Source organism: Aulonocara sp. 'chitande type north' Nkhata Bay, linkage group LG10 (genome assembly GCF_057382095.1).
Source record: "Aulonocara sp. 'chitande type north' Nkhata Bay isolate Kocher_YH1m ecotype deep benthic linkage group LG10, A_spYH_male_GT1.1, whole genome shotgun sequence".
NCBI classification, from domain to species: Eukaryota; Metazoa; Chordata; class Actinopteri; order Cichliformes; family Cichlidae; genus Aulonocara; species Aulonocara sp. 'chitande type north' Nkhata Bay.
In genome coordinates, this window is record NC_141353.1 from 27,337,348 (window position 1) to 27,354,769 (window position 17,422).

The 17,422-nt window shown below is 38.7% G+C and overlaps 2 protein-coding genes across 3 annotated transcripts in view; both read left to right on the forward strand.

Moving 5' to 3' along the window:
• The first annotated feature begins 2,320 nt into the window (after positions 1-2,320).
• On the forward strand, positions 2,321-5,630 carry LOC147321050 (uncharacterized). The gene is made up of 3 exons (XM_086307547.1): positions 2,321-2,652; positions 4,189-4,491; positions 4,724-5,630. The coding sequence occupies exons 1-3, from the start codon at positions 2,341-2,343 to the stop codon at positions 5,369-5,371; spliced, it is 1,263 nt and encodes a 420-aa protein (XP_086163673.1). The 5' UTR covers positions 2,321-2,340; the 3' UTR covers positions 5,372-5,630.
• A 945-nt stretch (positions 5,631-6,575) lies between these two features.
• Positions 6,576-17,422, forward strand: part of ttc3 (tetratricopeptide repeat domain 3) — a 29,529-nt gene continuing 18,682 nt past the window's right edge. For both annotated transcript variants that reach the window (XM_086309363.1, XM_086309364.1), the window contains exons 1-12: positions 6,576-6,670; positions 8,739-8,809; positions 8,905-8,941; positions 11,648-11,804; positions 11,893-11,974; positions 12,065-12,118; positions 12,355-12,487; positions 12,691-12,776; positions 14,627-14,721; positions 15,192-15,254; positions 16,427-16,481; positions 17,178-17,367. In XM_086309363.1, coding sequence (XP_086165489.1) covers positions 8,750-8,809; positions 8,905-8,941; positions 11,648-11,804; positions 11,893-11,974; positions 12,065-12,118; positions 12,355-12,487; positions 12,691-12,776; positions 14,627-14,721; positions 15,192-15,254; positions 16,427-16,481; positions 17,178-17,367 — 1,012 coding nt within the window. In that variant the 5' untranslated portion in view covers positions 6,576-6,670; positions 8,739-8,749. The remainder of the gene's footprint in view (positions 6,671-8,738; positions 8,810-8,904; positions 8,942-11,647; positions 11,805-11,892; positions 11,975-12,064; positions 12,119-12,354; positions 12,488-12,690; positions 12,777-14,626; positions 14,722-15,191; positions 15,255-16,426; positions 16,482-17,177; positions 17,368-17,422) is intronic.

Consider the following 17,422-nt stretch of genomic DNA (forward strand, 5'->3'; position numbering starts at 1 on the left):
TATTTGGAGAAAACCACAGCATTTCAATGCAAAGCTCTTATACTGTTCCTCTGTTATCTCACTTCCCATTTTATTTTGGTATGGGAAGTGAGATAACAGACGATCTCTCTTCCACTTTGTCCTCAATTTTATTTCTAATGTCTCATTGTCTTTGATTAGTTTCACCTGTCCGTTGTTCTCCAGCTGTGCTTCATCGTCCGGATTAACCTTAAGTGTTTTCTGTGATTATTAATAGCCCTTAATTCCCCCTTGCCAGTGTCTTAATTTACCCTGCTTGTTGTTCTTGTGTGTCCCTACTCAACAGTCATGCTTTTGCCCTGGAGAAGTGTATTTGGGACTTTTACCTTTGATCTTTAATAAAGGTTTGTTTTTTTTGTTTATCTTGTTTACTTTGGAGTCCTGCATTTGGGTTCTGGACTGCACAGAGTACCATAAAAACTTTAAACTCAAGACTTTGAATATTATAAACGGAAAGACTGAAGAGAAATTTAATGTACGGACTGTATAGAGAAAGTATGCTGTTCATTCTGTATATAAAAAATATAAACAGAATCTTGAGGAGCTTAAACAAATGGGCAAGAGTCTGTTGTCACTTTCCTAGGCCCAGCCAAGAAGTGCTGTTAGCTAAATATTAGGACTGAAAAATGAGCTTGGTGGTCTTTGGTATGGTCTTTTATTTGAGCCTCAGACTTTGCCGAAGGGCAGCACAGTAAATTCATCCCAGTGAACCTTGTTTATTGACATCGAGGTTAATGATCAGTGTCTGTGTCTAAATGTCGATCTAATTACAAAAGAGCTCAGATTTTGATTACGTTTATTTATTGACCTTTAAATAAACCTGGCACTTCTGACTTCTGGAAGGCTAGATTTAAGTTTATCAAAGCTCTCAGGCATTTTATCATTTTCAGCACTTTCAAACAAAGCAGTCAGGTACAAGGAATTTAAAAATATTTGTCTTGAAAAAGAGAAAAAGAGACCCAATCTGAAGCTAAAACAAGACCAGATGGACAGAAAAATAAAGCCTTATCAGACTCCAACAGTGAGATAAACACGGCATGACATCCACTTAAGTAATCTAATCTATTAAAGAATATTAATGAGATATTGGTATAAAGCACAGCAGGATGATGTCATAACAAAATGAAATTATTGGCTTATATGCTTTAACCACATTGATTCCAACATAAAAATAATTCAACTATTCTTTGTCTACAGAAAAGATAAACTTTCCTCTGCCTTGAGGCAAGTGACTGAAGAGACTACCAATGAGAGTGAAGGGTATGATTGATTGACACATGAAAGGATGGTAGAGGGTTACCTAGGCCCCCACTTTCGGTGGGGATGCCCTGACAGGCATTTAATAAATATTACTCTACTCCTCTACTGCTGCCATGTCTTCTTCTGTCCCTCATTTGTCCAGGTTCCACAAGTGTTTTTAGGGACACAGTGCACACCATAGGATATGAGCTAACAGATCTTGTGGAATCACCTTGCTAGTCCAAAAATACAATTTATCCCTGTCAAATGTCAAATCTTTGGAATTTCTTGTAGATTCAACTAAAGAAATGTGAACAAAGTTTTTTTTTTTTTTGAAGGAAGCAAAATGTTAAGAAATGAGATACAGTATACTGTGTGTATGTAGATAAAAGAGAAACAGCTCAAGCAGAACATTATATACAGAAAAATCACATTTAAAGTAACTTATTCTTTTTATACTGAATTTATACCTCAGCTCTTCAAAAGACACAAAAACCTCAGAGTTTTGATCATACAAATCTTAGATACAAACCATGAGAGGTATGGACTCCTTGCTTCTCTCCTTTTTGCCCCAGCAATAAAATCTATGAAAGATTTTTGACTTCAGTGATTGACTGAACATGATGAGAGTGATCTGACTACTGAGGTGAACCAGACTCAAAATCTTCAAGGATGAAGGGAAGTGAAACCAACCCACTGTTATGCTTCTCTTTAAGGGTACAGAAGCTGCTTTCTTTGTAGAAATATAAATAGTTTGATGCTAAAATGAGCACCAAACCACCTGCTTCTGCTGTTCCACTCCTACTTCTGCACATTTAGAGACAGGAAATTAAAAAGCACACAAGAGAGTCACTGTTTGACTCAAACAGCTTTGCACCAACATAAAAAAGCTTTTTGTGCAGCTACATGTATGTGTGTAAAAACCTTGTTTTATTTGAGCAAATGGTTCGCTCATTAGTGTTTTTGCTCATGAGTTCTTTTATAGGACTGGCCGTGCTGATAACATCCTTCGGACTGGGTCAAATAAACACACAGTGGGTTAGAAACACTGATAACACTGAGCACACACAGACAGATTCAGCCATGATCCTGACAGGCCGCAGTTTGTGTCTTCCTTCTCGAGCCACCGTCCAGGAGCTCTTCTCGGTGGCTCAGGATGCCAGTATCATCCCTGATATCTCCTTGGATCCTGTTCTCACCACCTTCCTGTCGCTGGATTCGTCAGCAGCGTTGCAGCATCAGTACAACTTCTTACAGCGGAGCATGAGCATGGAGCAGCAGAGCACGTTCAACCTCAACCTGACGGCGAAGCTGGGGGGCAGCAGAGTAACCTGTGGAGGAGTGGGGGTTGTTGCTCTGGCTCTGTCCATGCTTTTTGATCAGGTTGCTCAACAGGTATGTAAAACTGTTGCATTTTGTCTAATGTTAGTGTGAGATTATTTTTTATTATCATCACTTTCCCCCCTCTTTGCTGTGTCTGTGTTCCCACTTTCACTTTACATCCTGTTTTAGTTTGAAGGTCCAATCTTCATGTGGTTTTGTTGCCTTTTTACTTCCTACACTACCCCCAATATTATACCTTTTACATCCTTCTGTCTCTTTGGTATATCATCCTTTCTCATTTCACTGTTTGTACAACTATAGAACCCTCCTTCCACCACAAAACTTTATTTTATTCATATATTTTTTTATGTCATACATAATTACAAATGTTGACTTCCTAAATGGAACTTCTGACTCGAAAACAAGAAAATGAAATGAAATTTTGAGGTATTAAGTCAAAATTTTAGGTTTTGTTTTTAGGATTATAGTTTAACATTTTCAGTTTTGTTTTGCCCACCATAAATAAATAAATACATAAAATGAAAAACATTTTATTTTGGGTTAGGACATCTTAGTTGGACAGTAGTGCAATATGTGACCATTGCACTTTAGAAATGGCTCATGATCAAAGTAGCTATTCATTTTACTTGAATTTCTTCCTTCCTAAAAACTGTCCCTACATCTAGTTTCTTACCTCTTACCCTGAGCACACAGGGGAAAAGGGGAAGCGCCAGTTGTTTTAAGAGATTTGATCAGGCAATCCCATGTCAGTAATAAAAATGAACCACTGGGCTGCTATCAGTGCTTGTAGGGTGGGTGCACAGCAGCCGGCCTGCAGCATGTTTAGTTATATCGAAAAAGAAAAAACAACTATATTGACCCATTGGGCAAATGGCCGGTATGCCCGATTAACAGTCCAGCCTGGCTTCAGCCACCCAGCCCATGACCCTAAAGTGCATAAGTGGAAGAAAATGGACCGCAGACTAAACAGGGAGTGAGCAGAGGACTAACCAACCTTATGTGCTTGATAGTGTAATTAGATTACTTACATGAGTTAGCTATAAATATACTGGCAGTGGTTTAATGGTCTTGCAGCAGGAAGGTTCTGTTCTAAAACCTGTGGCATCTCCAAAGGGACAAACATTCAAATTCTGGGGCTTACATCTACTTTTGGAGAGTATTTTTATTTCCCTCCTGCACCAGATGTCTCAATTCCTAAAAGATATCTTGAGGACGAAGGAGAGTGATTGTGGATAGAGTTGTATCCTCTATGGAAGCTCCTTTTCTAAGCATTTGGAGAATGTGTGTCACTCTTTGCTCAAATGATGACTGCCATGCAGATACTTTGGTGTCATTTCACTCTGTTAGAAACCTCTCTAAGCAAAATGGACTACTGGAACGTACCCAAGGAGTCACAAATTCATGAAATAAAAAAGCCTTGTGTTTTTTCCCATTTTCCCTCTTTCTGGCTCTCTGTGTTTGGAGTTATGAGGTGTCTTTCTTTAATGTCTGAAGTACTCTATTGACACAAATACTACCTCATTTTCTGTCCGTGTTTGGGCCAGCGTGACAGTTTGTGTTATAAACTGTGCTTCGTATTCCAAACAGGTCCGAGCACAAGGATCAACAGAGGGTCCCTCGTTAACTCAACCATCCCGGCTTAAGAGGATTTTTGGCATCAGCAGCTCATCGAGAATCGGCTGGATTATCCACAGCTTCCTCACCCTTATCCCAGGCATCGCCAACAACCAGGATCAGATGGCTGAGACCACAGAGCTCTACGATAACTGGCTGAAATTTGAGCTTCTCGACCATTATGATAGGATGACCACAAGGAAGAGAATGAGTTCAGCGTCGATGCAGCAGTGGCTGACAGGAGCTGCAATTCACCTGCACATGAGAATCCACCAGGTCAGAACAGATAGATGAAAACACGTCCAGCTCAGGTTATGATAGTATGTGTTTACTCTAGTGCATCGGTACGCCTCTACATTGTAAAATCTGCTTCGTATGTAGGTAAGTGTTTACATCCCATATTGTAGGTTCTTTCTCTCCCTTTAGATGATGGCACAAAACCAAAGCTACAGAGAGCTTTGAGTGGGAGGTATTGAGTTGATTTTAAAGCACTTTCCTCTTCCCACAGGCCCGTCTGCAGTCTGTGCCATTAGGATCAGTTGAATCAATGCGCATTTCTTATAAGACGGGGTTAGGTCACCTGGTTCGGGGCTATACAGCCTACCTACGCGCAAACATCCAGGAGACTCCAGCTCCTGGTCCACAAAAACCAAGAACCAATGCTGCCAACAGACCTAAACATGCTAACACATCTACTATAACCAATATGACATGCTCCAACAGCCTCCTTGTTAATGGTAGCCAGGTTGGTCCAAGTAATAAATCTGCCACACCCAGTTCAACTGCAGGAATTAACAGAGGCTGTAAAACTGATGAAGCAGGTGGAGACTTTGGATTTAATGTCCTAAATGGAAGCAATGACACCACGATGACAGGAGACACCCTCTACACTTCATCCAGATACAGCAGGACGGAGGATGGCAGCATGCTTGGACTGTTAGTCATCGAGCCCTCGAGAAACGTGAGTCACAGTGTGCAGCATCACCCCTGTGAGTCTCCAGCCATACAAGAAGCTCTGGTGACTCGAATAATCAACGTGCAGGACCTGGAGAGCAACGGAAATTTTTTCCTGTATGCTGACGGAGTTTTTCAGAGCCTGCTAAGGCAGAGGGATGACTTCGAACTGAGGACAAATGAGACAAAAACAAATATCTGATTAGTCAGCCACAAAAACTAACACAACATTGTTACAGCCAGAAAAGCACAATTGTGTTTCCTATTTTCTACCAGTGTATTAAACTGGGTCAGTTACCACATATATAAGACCCTTTCAATACAAATTTCGCATGAACAGTATGAAATTTTTCACATAATTTAGGAAACAAATGAAAGTGTTTTCTTCAAATCGTCATCAAATGTCAAATGTCATTTCAAATTTGAACAGACCCTAATAAAAAACCTCACATTTGGAAAAAAGAACTAGTGACAGTTCTTAAATGGTATTGATTATTTTTCACAATAATGCAAACACAAACTATGTAAAATACTTTGAACATAAAATTCATAAAATTCTTAATCATAAAAACTATGGAAATGCAATTTTAATTCAGCTCTATTGCTGGATTGAGTAAACATGACAAGTTGTACCACAAAAGCAAAACTATTAGATACTAGTAGATAGTGTAATCCAAAGAGAAGACAATAAAAAATATAGCACACATTGTAATAAATGAAACTGAGACTAACCTAAACAAAACGTAACATTGTATACGAGAAAATTAAACTGAAACTTAACATTTAATTAGAATTAAAACTGAACTTCAATGAGCAGTTTCCCACTGGAGACTACCTGAAATGAAACTGAACTAAAAACAAAACTTAACAATTAATAATAATAAACGCAAATAAAACTGAAAAAGATAGTGTGAAATTTCATTATCATTTACTGAGTTACTTTATTTTTAACGTAATTTGTTTACCTAAAAATATAAATTAATAACAGCGCGTACATCTGTGGAGGGGCATCACCACTCCAATTGTACAGTTGTAGTTCAGCTCCGGATGCAGCAGGAGGCGCTATTCAACAGTGAATAGTAGTGAACGCAGCTAAACGGGTAAAATGATTTTTCTCTCCTTCTAGACAAAAAAAGTGCACATTTTAGTTTAGTTTATGTAAGCATAGTATTCATAATATTATTATAATATCATGACCGGTTTTGCTTGTAAGACGCTATGATTCAGCTAATGCTAATTTCCCTAACAGGTATTTTATTACAAAAAATTATTTTTAAAATAATTATATTTAATTTCGTAAGCTCTTTCACCAAATCAGGAAAAAAACCAAACAAACCCTGAAATAACAAAAATGTTTGTTGCAGGAAATTTACGCAATTCATTCGCGGGATCCGCCTACTTTGACGCATGCGTGTGTTAACCGCGCCTTCATTTCCGTACACTAGCATGAACAGGAGCAACGAGGGTTACTGTGAAGCATCCATACAGCAGTTATCATAAGGTACGTGTTTGAATTTCTGCTGTTTGTTATTTGTCCATAATATTTTATTTCCCCCCCAGTAAAAAAACAACACCCAGCTACACTACGAGGCTGGCTGAGGCTGATGCTGGGAGGTGTCGCGCTAAAACAAAGTAGGAGAAAAAGTGTCAAAACGTTGTTGTGCAGTCATTAACGTATGCCACGTTGTTAGAAAGTATGTGTAAGCTAAAGCTAATGTTGCTTACACTTACTGCATTGTGTTATATTTCCGCTACCAGCCGTTTAACATGGCTCTGTAAGCCACTACGTAGGTTAGCTCATATGCTACAGTGCTAACATTGTTATTGGGGCAAATTCCTGTGAGATTAGGTTTCAACTAGTAGGACAGTCCTCCATCTTTTTTGTTTTAGGTCGGGGGACCATGAGCTTCAAGCATTTCTAGTAATAACTCAGACTGTACCTGGGGTTGCCTGCATATATATTGGGCATCACCTCATGATTTTCAGGTGTCTTACATGCCCGCTCTCTGCGTAATGGCCTTACTATGATGGAAGACTAGTTCACCACACCCGGTAACTGGATGTTCTGGAAACTGCAGTTTGGTTCTCAGTATATTCCCAAGTTGTGTAAAAAATGAATCCTTGAGAGGAGACTGCACGAGGAAGTCTGGTTCTGTTAGATAACACTGTCAATTGTATGTGTGGGTGTGGTGTTTAAAATCTTACTGAGCAAACAAAAGGGCAAACTCAGCCAGGGATGGCGACAGAGACAGTACAATATTGTCAAAAAGTCCGCTCATTCATTTCTATTTTGCTGGTAACCAGACTTTTATTTTTAGAGTTGTCTTGAGTAGTAGTTTTCCAGGTTTTTCTTTGGATTATTTTTTCACTCATATTCAGTCCAGTTCTTGTACCTGACCACAGTGATATTTGAGAAGTGAAATGAAGTTTATTGGATTTACAGAAAGTGTGCAATGATTGTTTAAACAATCAGGCAGGCGCATAAATTTGGGCACCACAAAAAAATTTATGAAATCAATATTTAGTAGAGCTGCCTTTTGCAGAAATTACAGCCTCTAAATGCTTCCTGTAGGTGAGAGTCTTGTGGTTGAAGGTATTTTGGACCATTCCTCTTTACAAAACATCTCTAGTACATTCAGGTTTGCTTCCCAGCATGGACAGCTCTCTTTAACTCACACCACAGATTTTCAATAAAATTCAGGTCTGGGGACTGAGATGGGCACTCCAGAGCGTTGTACTTGTTCCTCTGCATGAATGCCTAAGTGGATTTTAAGCAGTGTTTCGGGTTGTTGTCTTGTTGAAAGATCCAGCCCCGGCGCAGCTTTAGCTTTGTCACTGATTCCTGGATATTGGTCTCCAGAATCTGCTGATACTGAGGGGAATCCATGTGTCCCTCAACTTTGACAAGATTCCCAGTCCCTGCACCGGCCACACAGCCCCGCAGCATGATGGAACCACCAAAAACCAACCACCAAAAATTTGAGACAACTTAAGTAGTGGAATAAGAAGTGGCAAGCCTAAAAAATATATCTATAGCGGATGAAGAATATCTGAAAGTCTTGGAAAACATCTGATTGGCAACGGCTTTATTTTTTAGTATGACAATGATCCCAAACACACTGCCAGTGCTGTAAAAATATACCTGGATAGTTTTTCACTTTGTGGTTTTCTATCAGTCTGCCAGTTTGGCCTTCCCAGAGCCCGAACCACATTGAGACAGCGTGGGATTATTTTAACAGAGAACAGAACAAAAGGCAGCTGACATTCAGTGAGATTGCAGGTTATGGTGTGATAGATTTTATTTTTTTTAAGAGCTTTTTTTTTCACATAATATCTAAATAGTTTGAACATTTTATTGCAGAGAGGTGGAGCCAAGCTTCATTAAATTGAACTAGATTTTCTCTTGTATGGTCAGTTGTGTTGTAGTTTCACTGTAATATAGACAGAAGCTTCTGCTTGTTGATTTGCATTCACTGAAGTAAATTCAAATCATCGGCAGAAATGTATTTACATCTTTTTAGCATGTACTGTAAAATTGGCTTTGGTGGTTGATGTGAATGTTTTTACAGAGCTGAACAAAATGTCAGATTCAGACTCTGATTCTGATAGTGGTGTCTTGGGCAGCACCAGACCACCTTTGGTGAGTTAAAAATCTTTTAATAAAATGATTTACTTATTTTATTTTTCTTTCCTTTATGTCACTGATTAACATTTTCCCCCCCTTTGGTCACTCAGAAAATGGAAGATATGGTCATCACCTTTCGTCCATCAGGTAAGAAGCTGCCCAAACAGTTATAAGGAATTAACCCTATAATACTAATGTTGAGTGATTTATTTTTTTTCACCCACATGATTTTCATTGTTTTTTCTTTTTGTGACAATGTACATGGGGAAATGAGTACTTTTTTTTTGTCAGGTATTGTTGTAATTTAATATACTTTTATGGGAAGTGTGTTTTATCAAGTAAATTATACGTAACATTAGAGGTAATGTTTCAGAACTGCAAATTGGTGTTCTAGAATTAACGTTACATACTGGGTCATCATAATAATCTGATAATAACTGTGTTCTTTCATGTCATATACCAGCGGTCCCCAACCTTTTTTGCGCCACGGACCGGTTTATGCCTGACAATATTTTCACGGACCGGCCTTTAAGATGTCGCGGATAAATACAACAAAATAAAACTAGTACAGGTACCGAAAAAAAAGAAGATTTATTCATAACACACGTGAAAAGACCAGGAAAACAGAGTTAACGATAAAAACGATAACAAAATCGTGGCTCAAGAGTTGGGAGTTCGCCTTGTAATTGGAAGGTTGCTGGTTCGAGCCCCGGCTCGGACAGTCTCGGTCGTTGTGTCCTTGGGCAAGACACTTCACCTACCGCCTACTGGTGTTGGCCAGAAGGACCGATGGCGCGATATGGCAGCCTCGCTTCTGTCAGTCTCCCCCAGGGCAGCTGTGGCTACAACTGTAGCTTGCCCCCACCAGTGTGTGAATGTGTGTGTGACTGGGTGGATGACTGGGTGTGTAAAGCACTTTGGGGTCCCTAGTGGGGACTAGTAAAAGTGCTATACAAATACAGGCCATTTACAAAATAACGCTGAAAACCGATAAAAACCCTGAAAACCATACATTTCACAACTGAGCCTCAACTCTCGCGGTCCGGTACAAAACGACTCACGGACCGGTACCGGTCCGAGGCCCGGGGGTTGGGGACCGCTGTCATATACAATCAGTAATTTATTACATTTAATGTTGAGCAACCCTTTTAAATGACACCTTATGCAATAACTCAAATGTATAATATCATTGCTAATGAATAAAGTTCATGTTTTTACTTGCGTAAGTAAAAACATGCACTTACATTTTTTGACTCACTTGCATATTGCACTAATCTTAGAGCAAGGGTCACATCTTTGGTCTGCAGCTGCACATAGCCTCTTTGGTGTTAAAAGGGTGCTGTTTACTAAAGAGAGACTGTTAGTTTTGTCACTGAAAAGAATGAACACAGGTGATTTGACACTGACCCTTATATGCATTTGTAGGACTCTTCCTTTGATGAATTACTGTAGAATAAAGCAAATTCATCCCACCTGACCACCTCAGTTTTTCATAGAAAGATTTGGAGGCCTATAGAAACAATGTTTTCTCAGATAGAGGAGTGATGTGATATACCCGGAAATTATATACCCCGATGCAGCTGTTACAGTTTGCACCAGTTTATTTATCTAGGATAAGATAGGAGATGCTATCAGGACAGCTGTCTGGCTGATGTGGGTGGATGACTCAAACTGAGGGCGAGATGCCTCAACTTTGCATCATGTAGCTCCCCATTGAGTCCTCGCCCTGCATGTTTAAAACACTGCTGGTGTCGTAGTCTTCAATTCTGTCTTTAGATAGTAGAAAGCAGGATGAGCCTGTACCAAAACGATGGGAAAATTGGAGAGTACACAAAAGAAGAGAAACAGCTTTTGATCTGAAGCATACCACATTGTCTATCAAACATTATGGACACAATGTTATGTTTTGACCACATGTGACTGCCAGTGGAAATGAGTCACTAGTGTGTGCGATGATGTGACTACTGATAGAAGTAGCAGTACAGGGCTGTACTTTTAGGTCAGATTCAGAGAAATGCTGTAAAATTTATTGGAAGTGCTTCACAGTGCAAATGGCTAATGACCGAGAACATAGTGCAAAAGCAACCCAAGAGTCTCTCAAGGAAAATAAATTGGATATTCTATACTGACCAAGTCAGTCACCTGATCTCAGCTCAACAGAGGAGCTTTTCAGTTTCCGAAGCCACAGAGTGCCAGAAAACAATCTTCTTCAGGCAGTCACAGACTGCAAAGGAATTTTACACAAGTATTGAAAACAACACATATTCAGAAGTTTGTTCAAGTAATTTTGAGCCTGTGATAATCAGGTCCTGTATATAAAAAAGTAATGCAATACTTTTGTCACATCTTAATTGCTTGATCCACAGCGATGGTGCTCAGAGGCAAAATGACAAAGTTTTTGTCCAAAGATTTGTGGATCTGACTGTATAAAGCAGTGTCTCCAGTACAGATGTAACAATGAGAATGATAGAGGAAGCTTTAATAATATATTAAGTTCAATCACTGTAGTCCTATGTTGTGACCTAGACAATTACTGTAGATATATTTTGTTACATGTACTTTTCTGAGTTCTTTTTTTTTCCTCACTTCTTTTGTAGAGTGAGTTTTAGTTTGGTTACAAACTTTGGTTACAAACTCCTCTTATATATGCATTAGTTGTGACTGGATTTAACAGTGAAGTAAGTATTTTTGTTGAGTTTAGTTGTTCAAAAACAGTAATAATCACTAAAAACATTTTTTAATGTTTTATTTCCCTCTTTTAAGAATAATAGAATAATCATCCTATAATGTGCCATCTTCTGTTTGCTGTTGCTTAACACCTTGCATTGTTTTCTCCATGTGTTTTTTTTCCAGAGGACATTTTTAATCGATGGTATGATATCCCTGTTGACAAAAAAAGAGAAGCAGTGCAGAGGATGAAAATTTGTTCCTTCTGGCTTCCCATTCTGCTGCAGCGTGATGAGTGCAGTACTGTTCGCTGGGCTATTGAAATAGGTCTAATCAGCGCAAAGTAAGCACAGTTATAATTACCTGCAGTTAATACCTCTTCATCATCAGTGTTTAAACTGTTAATAGAATGTGTAATGGTCTCTTTTCAGTGAAAACAACGATATAAATCTAAAGCACATAAGAAGAATAGAAATAGTAGAAACAATCTTCAGGGCCTTGGAGAGAGGATTTGTAAGTTAAATATGTCAGTCAGACACAGATAAGATAAGTCTGTAAGTCTCATTTTCTTTCTAACAGGTGCTTGTTTGTTCTCTCTCCCAGGTAAAAAGGAATGATTCAAAATATATTGTTCTACTTAGCAACAGGCTTAACTTGGTAAGTTTGGAAATGAAGAGCTCTAAAAAGTGACCAGTTTTTCATTTGATTTCTGACACGTGAATGTCAAAAGTCAGAGTTATTCACCAAAAATGTATTTTTGGTAGCAGGGTCTCACCTGATTACCTGTGTGTTTTCTGTTATTTTTGTTATTTTGTCCAAAATGGGTACAAATGTAATGCAGCTGTACAAACAGTGCTTATGTGTGATGGTGTGTTGACTTTGTTTGAAACCAGCGCAGTGCGGAGGTCTTGGATGATGCGTTTCGCTGGTTGCTGCGAACAGGAGAACCTGATATACAAAAGCAAATAACTGAGCTCAACTCTGGGCACACCTGCTTCACAGCTCTCCACTTCATCTTCACAGAGTGTAAGACACAGTATCTGCTTTTGAGTGCTCAGCTCTAGTAATTCCTGTGGGTATCTTTATGTGTTGAGTCTGTGATATTCATAGTTTTTTTTTTTTTTTTTGTTTTTTTTTTTTTCCTTTTCTAAACAGTGAACTGGTTTGTTGATAATTTTCTTTGACTTCGGTGGTGGTGTTTTACAAGCTGAGACTTGTCTTTTGTTCAGATGCCAGGCTTATTCAGGATCTGGGAGGCAGCCAAGATAGGAGGATGAAGGAGCTGATGGCTCCACCGTTGGACTTTCATGTTGAGGTAAGAGCCACCACACTGTTTCTCATAGTCTTTCCCCCCCCCCCCCCCCCCACTGGTGCCTGCTCAGCTCAACTGGACTCGCTTTTTAGGGTTTTTCATTAAGTGGTAGTACTTGGTACCAAATACTTTTAAGTACCTTCTTGCGCCGAAGTTCCAAGGAAGATGGCTCAATCTGGAAATGTGATGTCAACAGTCTGCAAGCCACTGTCTGGGCAATCAATAACGTCACTAAATGAGTCATGAGAGCTTTTGAAACCCGGCCATGAGAGACATGGCTGCACAAAAACCAACACCTTGGACCCAGAGTGTGACAAAAAGCCAGAAAGTGAGCAGTATTTATACCATCGATTCGACATCCTCCATTGCCACTTGTATCTCATTCAGATGACGTCGTGGGATTTTCGGTTGCGTTGCTATAATGACCAAGAACGAGTAGAGTTGAGCTGATTAGGTAGTAATGATAAATAGAATAGAATAGAATAGAATTCAACTTTATTGTCATTGCACATGCACAGGTACAGGGCAACGAAATGCAGTTTGCATCCATCCAGAAGTGCTTTAGTGATATAGATATATTACAATATATATTAGCAATAATATAGATATGTGAGTATATTACAGAAATGGGTCTATTATGGTATGTTATAATGTACACGGTATGAAGTATGTTGTGAATATTCTATAACTATAAGTATGTACAGGCTGTAGTGAGTACAAGCTATGAACAGGATATGAACAGGATATAAATATGAAAAACTATACAGAATATGAAATAAATAACTTTACAGAATCTGGGATATACAGCTATACAGAAATGGGAACTATGCAAGTTGTAAACAGTTGTAGGATTAAAAATTATCGAATGTACAGAATGATTATTTACACAGAGCTATACAGTAGTGCAGTTAAGAAAGGGGCTTCTGATACTTTGACAGTGTTTACCAGGAGAGGTGACAGGTTTGGAATATCAAGGATATTTTTTTGCAAACCAACAAAAGGAGAACCAAAGACCACAATGCAAAAAATGACTTGAAACCCAGATTAAAACCTATTGATGGTCAGACTATAAATTCCCAGGTCACTTCTACCCTCTCTCCCTGCCCCACTTCTTTTGGGCCTGTTTAGCTGCTGCTACTAAGCAGATTTCTGACGTTGTTAAATTTTTACAGTCATCAGTGAGTTGCTCTTTAAAAAATTTAGTGGTAGTAGTAATAGTTTAACAAGGTTTCTAACTCCATCTTTATGGTGTTTTGAAAAGTATCCGAGTGCTTCACAGTTTGAATAAAAGCTACACATTAAAGATAAGTATCCATCTTCGAACATGGACATAAAGGCACATAATTATTCCAAGTTTATAACTTTAAACACAATGAATGTTGATCATATTGTGGCATAGCAAGTAAAACATCAAATAATTTAGATTGGGGACAAAAATCAAAAAGCTTAAAAATAAGCTGACACTGAATTAAAGGTAATCTGAAACTGAAACTTGGTTAATATAGAAATGGATATCCATTACCTCTGACTGGGATTTAAACTTATGTCAAGCTAACAGTCAGCTAACAGAAAAGAAGCCTGGTTATGTCGAACTTATTTCATACAGGACACCAATGTGCTGCATGCGTGTCCTCACGTGACCTTGCTCAGCTACAAATCTTGCTTCATTAGTAGAGCCCAGCAGGCAGTCTACTTGTTGTAACATGCTTGAAAACAACCTCAGACGCTCAATAACTTTAAAGTGCTTCCTCAATGGATTTAATGCTGTTTAAAAAAAAAAAAAAAAAAATTTCCTTCCTGTGTTTGAATGCATTTCTCTACTGCCAGTGGAAATAAATATATTCCTCCCCCAGAAAAGTGAAGAGATGAAGAAGAAAGGAAACGAGCACTTTGAGAAACAGCACTATGAAGAAGCGGTGAAGTATTATTCTAAAGCCATCGAATATTAGTAAGTAATACTTCTCTGACATTACATTTTAGTGCCATGCCTTTACCTTATGACAACTGTGATACACTGCAGCACCATCATAGTGAGATGGATAAGGTGTCGGTCACATATGCCAAGAGACTGTTCAGTAACCACCGGCTTCTAGGGAAAAATGTATATTCACCTTGACTGGTTGGTGAATGGTTGCTGGCTGTTGACACCAATTTTTACCTTGTGACCTCCAGTAGCCACTGTCCAACCAGTGTGGGAATGCACCCCCCCGGCAACCACTGGTTGCCAGGGTGTTGTTGGCCGGCCATTAAGCCCATGTGACTGTGGCTGTACATTTCTTAATACAGCCTAAATATGTTGCTTGTCACTGAGTGTATTTAATCCATGGAAATATGTCAAAAAACATGTTCTACATATCTGTCCACTAAAAAGAAAAGTTGTGCCTTTTGTAGTTGAAATTAATTTATTTCTCTTCCCAGCCCTGACAATCACAAACTTTATGGAAACCGAGCCCTATCCTTTATCAGGTGTAAGAAATATCAGTAAGTACCACTCATTCTGGAGCACTTGCCACAGTTCTGTTTGATAAAAAGCAGAAAAAGCAATGCTTAATAAATTGATTATACCACCACCCAATGTAAGGTTGTAAATTTTAACTCACAGCTGCCCTAAATTAACAGCATTGGGAATTTTTATATTTCTGTAGTAGTTAATCAATAAGTGTGCGCAGTCTCATTAGTCAAAATCTTATTATTAATGCTAAAACATAATTTTTGTTAATCGTTTTTTTAAATTTTCTGTTTTACAAAACAGCTGAGAGGATATTAAAACACTTTTTTTTCCTTTTTTTTTTTTTTTTCTTAATTGTTCACTTACATCCCTGAACAGAAAAATAATTTCAGTGGTTGAATGTTTTGCTTGATTAATTTCTGACTCCTCAGAGATATCCAGCGCTCCGGCTCAAATTTGGGTATAAAAATATGAATTTGGTTCATTTCTAATATATTTTGTGCTCTTATTTTTATGGTGAGTGGCCTAATAGGTTTGTTAAGCACTGTACGTTTCCTGTTGATCTTTGTGTCTTTGTGTACTTTCTAGCCTACTTGGCACCCTATTTAATTAATCTTGAGCTAAAGTCAATATTTAACTGAAACTGGCCTTTTTAAAAAGCTGTTAGGCTGACAGATGTTTTAATACCAACTTTCTTTGTGTAGGAAGTCACTTTTGTCTTCAACCAAGACAGAAGTGACCTAAACCAAAGAATAAGTGGACTTTCTATTTATTCTCAGCGAATAAAAAAACAGACATGTTCTAAAAGGTTTGCCATCCATCTAGTTCAAATACACATGAGGACATTATTACCCTTATCTGATACTCCAAAAAGTATTGGAAGCACTTACGCATAACAACCACACGCAGAAACACATTCTTCAGATTTTTTAAAAACAAGTTGTTGTATGTAAAACCAGCGTTGCTGGAGCTTTAACCTCTCCACATTTGATCCTCTTCTCTGTGTACCTGGATAAGTTGAAGTTGTGCCCGAAACTTACTGAAAACAACTTGTCATAAATGCTTTCACTTTGCACCTGTGATTGTTGTAAAACTACGCCACACCCATTCTGAGGCGTGTTTTACTGCAGATTGTTTTTGCGAAGCAGAGCAAGTCACAAGCTCGTGGATCTTTCGATCCAAACTTTTTATTTTTACTTTTCAGAAAAGCGGTCGGCGATGGAAAACGTGCCACTCTGATTAAACCTGTGTGGGCAAAGGTATTTGTCTTAATTATAATCTTTGTTTGTAATGTTCTGAGTTCATATTCAGTAAAATAAATTTCTGCTCCACTGTTGCTTTCATTTCTGTTGAGTTTCTGTTATTAGAGTAGACTGAAGTCTGTGTCACAACAGATTTTGATTACTTTTCTTTGGATTAGTTTTGTTTTTGCAAGTTGCACCGTGACCAGATGCCTTTAGTAGTCATCAACAAGTGCATAGCATAATTCTGGCTGGGTATTTAACCACCTCTCTTGGTAGAGTTCATTTAGATTGGTTGGTTTCCTGGCACAGTACTGGCTTTTAAGAATAGTCCAAACATTTTCAATGGAGATGAGGTTGAGGCTTTGGGAAGGCCATTCCCAGAAGCTTAATGTTAGCCTGCTTTATCCATTCCAAAACATTGTCCTGCTGGAACACCCAGCTGTGTCCAAGTTTCAAACATCTAGCTGCTGATTTGAGGTGAAGTGGAAGAATTTGGAAGTAGTCATCCGTCTTCATTATTCCATCCACTTTGTGCAATGTACCAGCAAAACAGCCCTAGAGCATTATACTGCCACCCACCATGCTTGTAACTTTGTGTTTGGCTTTAGTGTACAGTACCTTATCTGAACAGCAACACTGAGCATTATTATGTGAACTGTGTGAGCAAACAGCTGCTGTGATGAAGAAATCCTCTTTCTTGTTTTTGTACAGGGTCACTACCGTTACTGTGAGGCCTTGTTCTCCTTGGGACACTATGAAATGGCAATAAAAGCAAATAAGTTGGCCCAGATGCTCTGTAAAGATGACCACGAGGGAGTCAAAGATCTGGAAACGCAGTTCTGCAAATACATAACGACACATCCAATGGCTCATCCAGGCCCACCTCGAGGATATGTCTCAGGTAAACTTAAAAACCCTGTCTTCTTACAGTGGCTAATGGCAAAGGGTTATTTCTT

What these genes read in the sequence shown, in the direction of transcription:
- LOC147321050 (XM_086307547.1), top strand. Translation starts at nt 2,341, where the DNA reads ATGATCCTGACAGGCCGCAGTTTGTGTCTTCCTTCTCGAGCCACCGTC. An exon ending in TTGATCAGGTTGCTCAACAG is followed by an intron (nt 2,653 to 4,188) that starts GTATGTAAAACT and finishes TATTCCAAACAG; the next exon opens with GTCCGAGCACAAGGATCAAC. An exon ending in TGCACATGAGAATCCACCAG is followed by an intron (nt 4,492 to 4,723) that starts GTCAGAACAGAT and finishes CTCTTCCCACAG; the next exon opens with GCCCGTCTGCAGTCTGTGCC.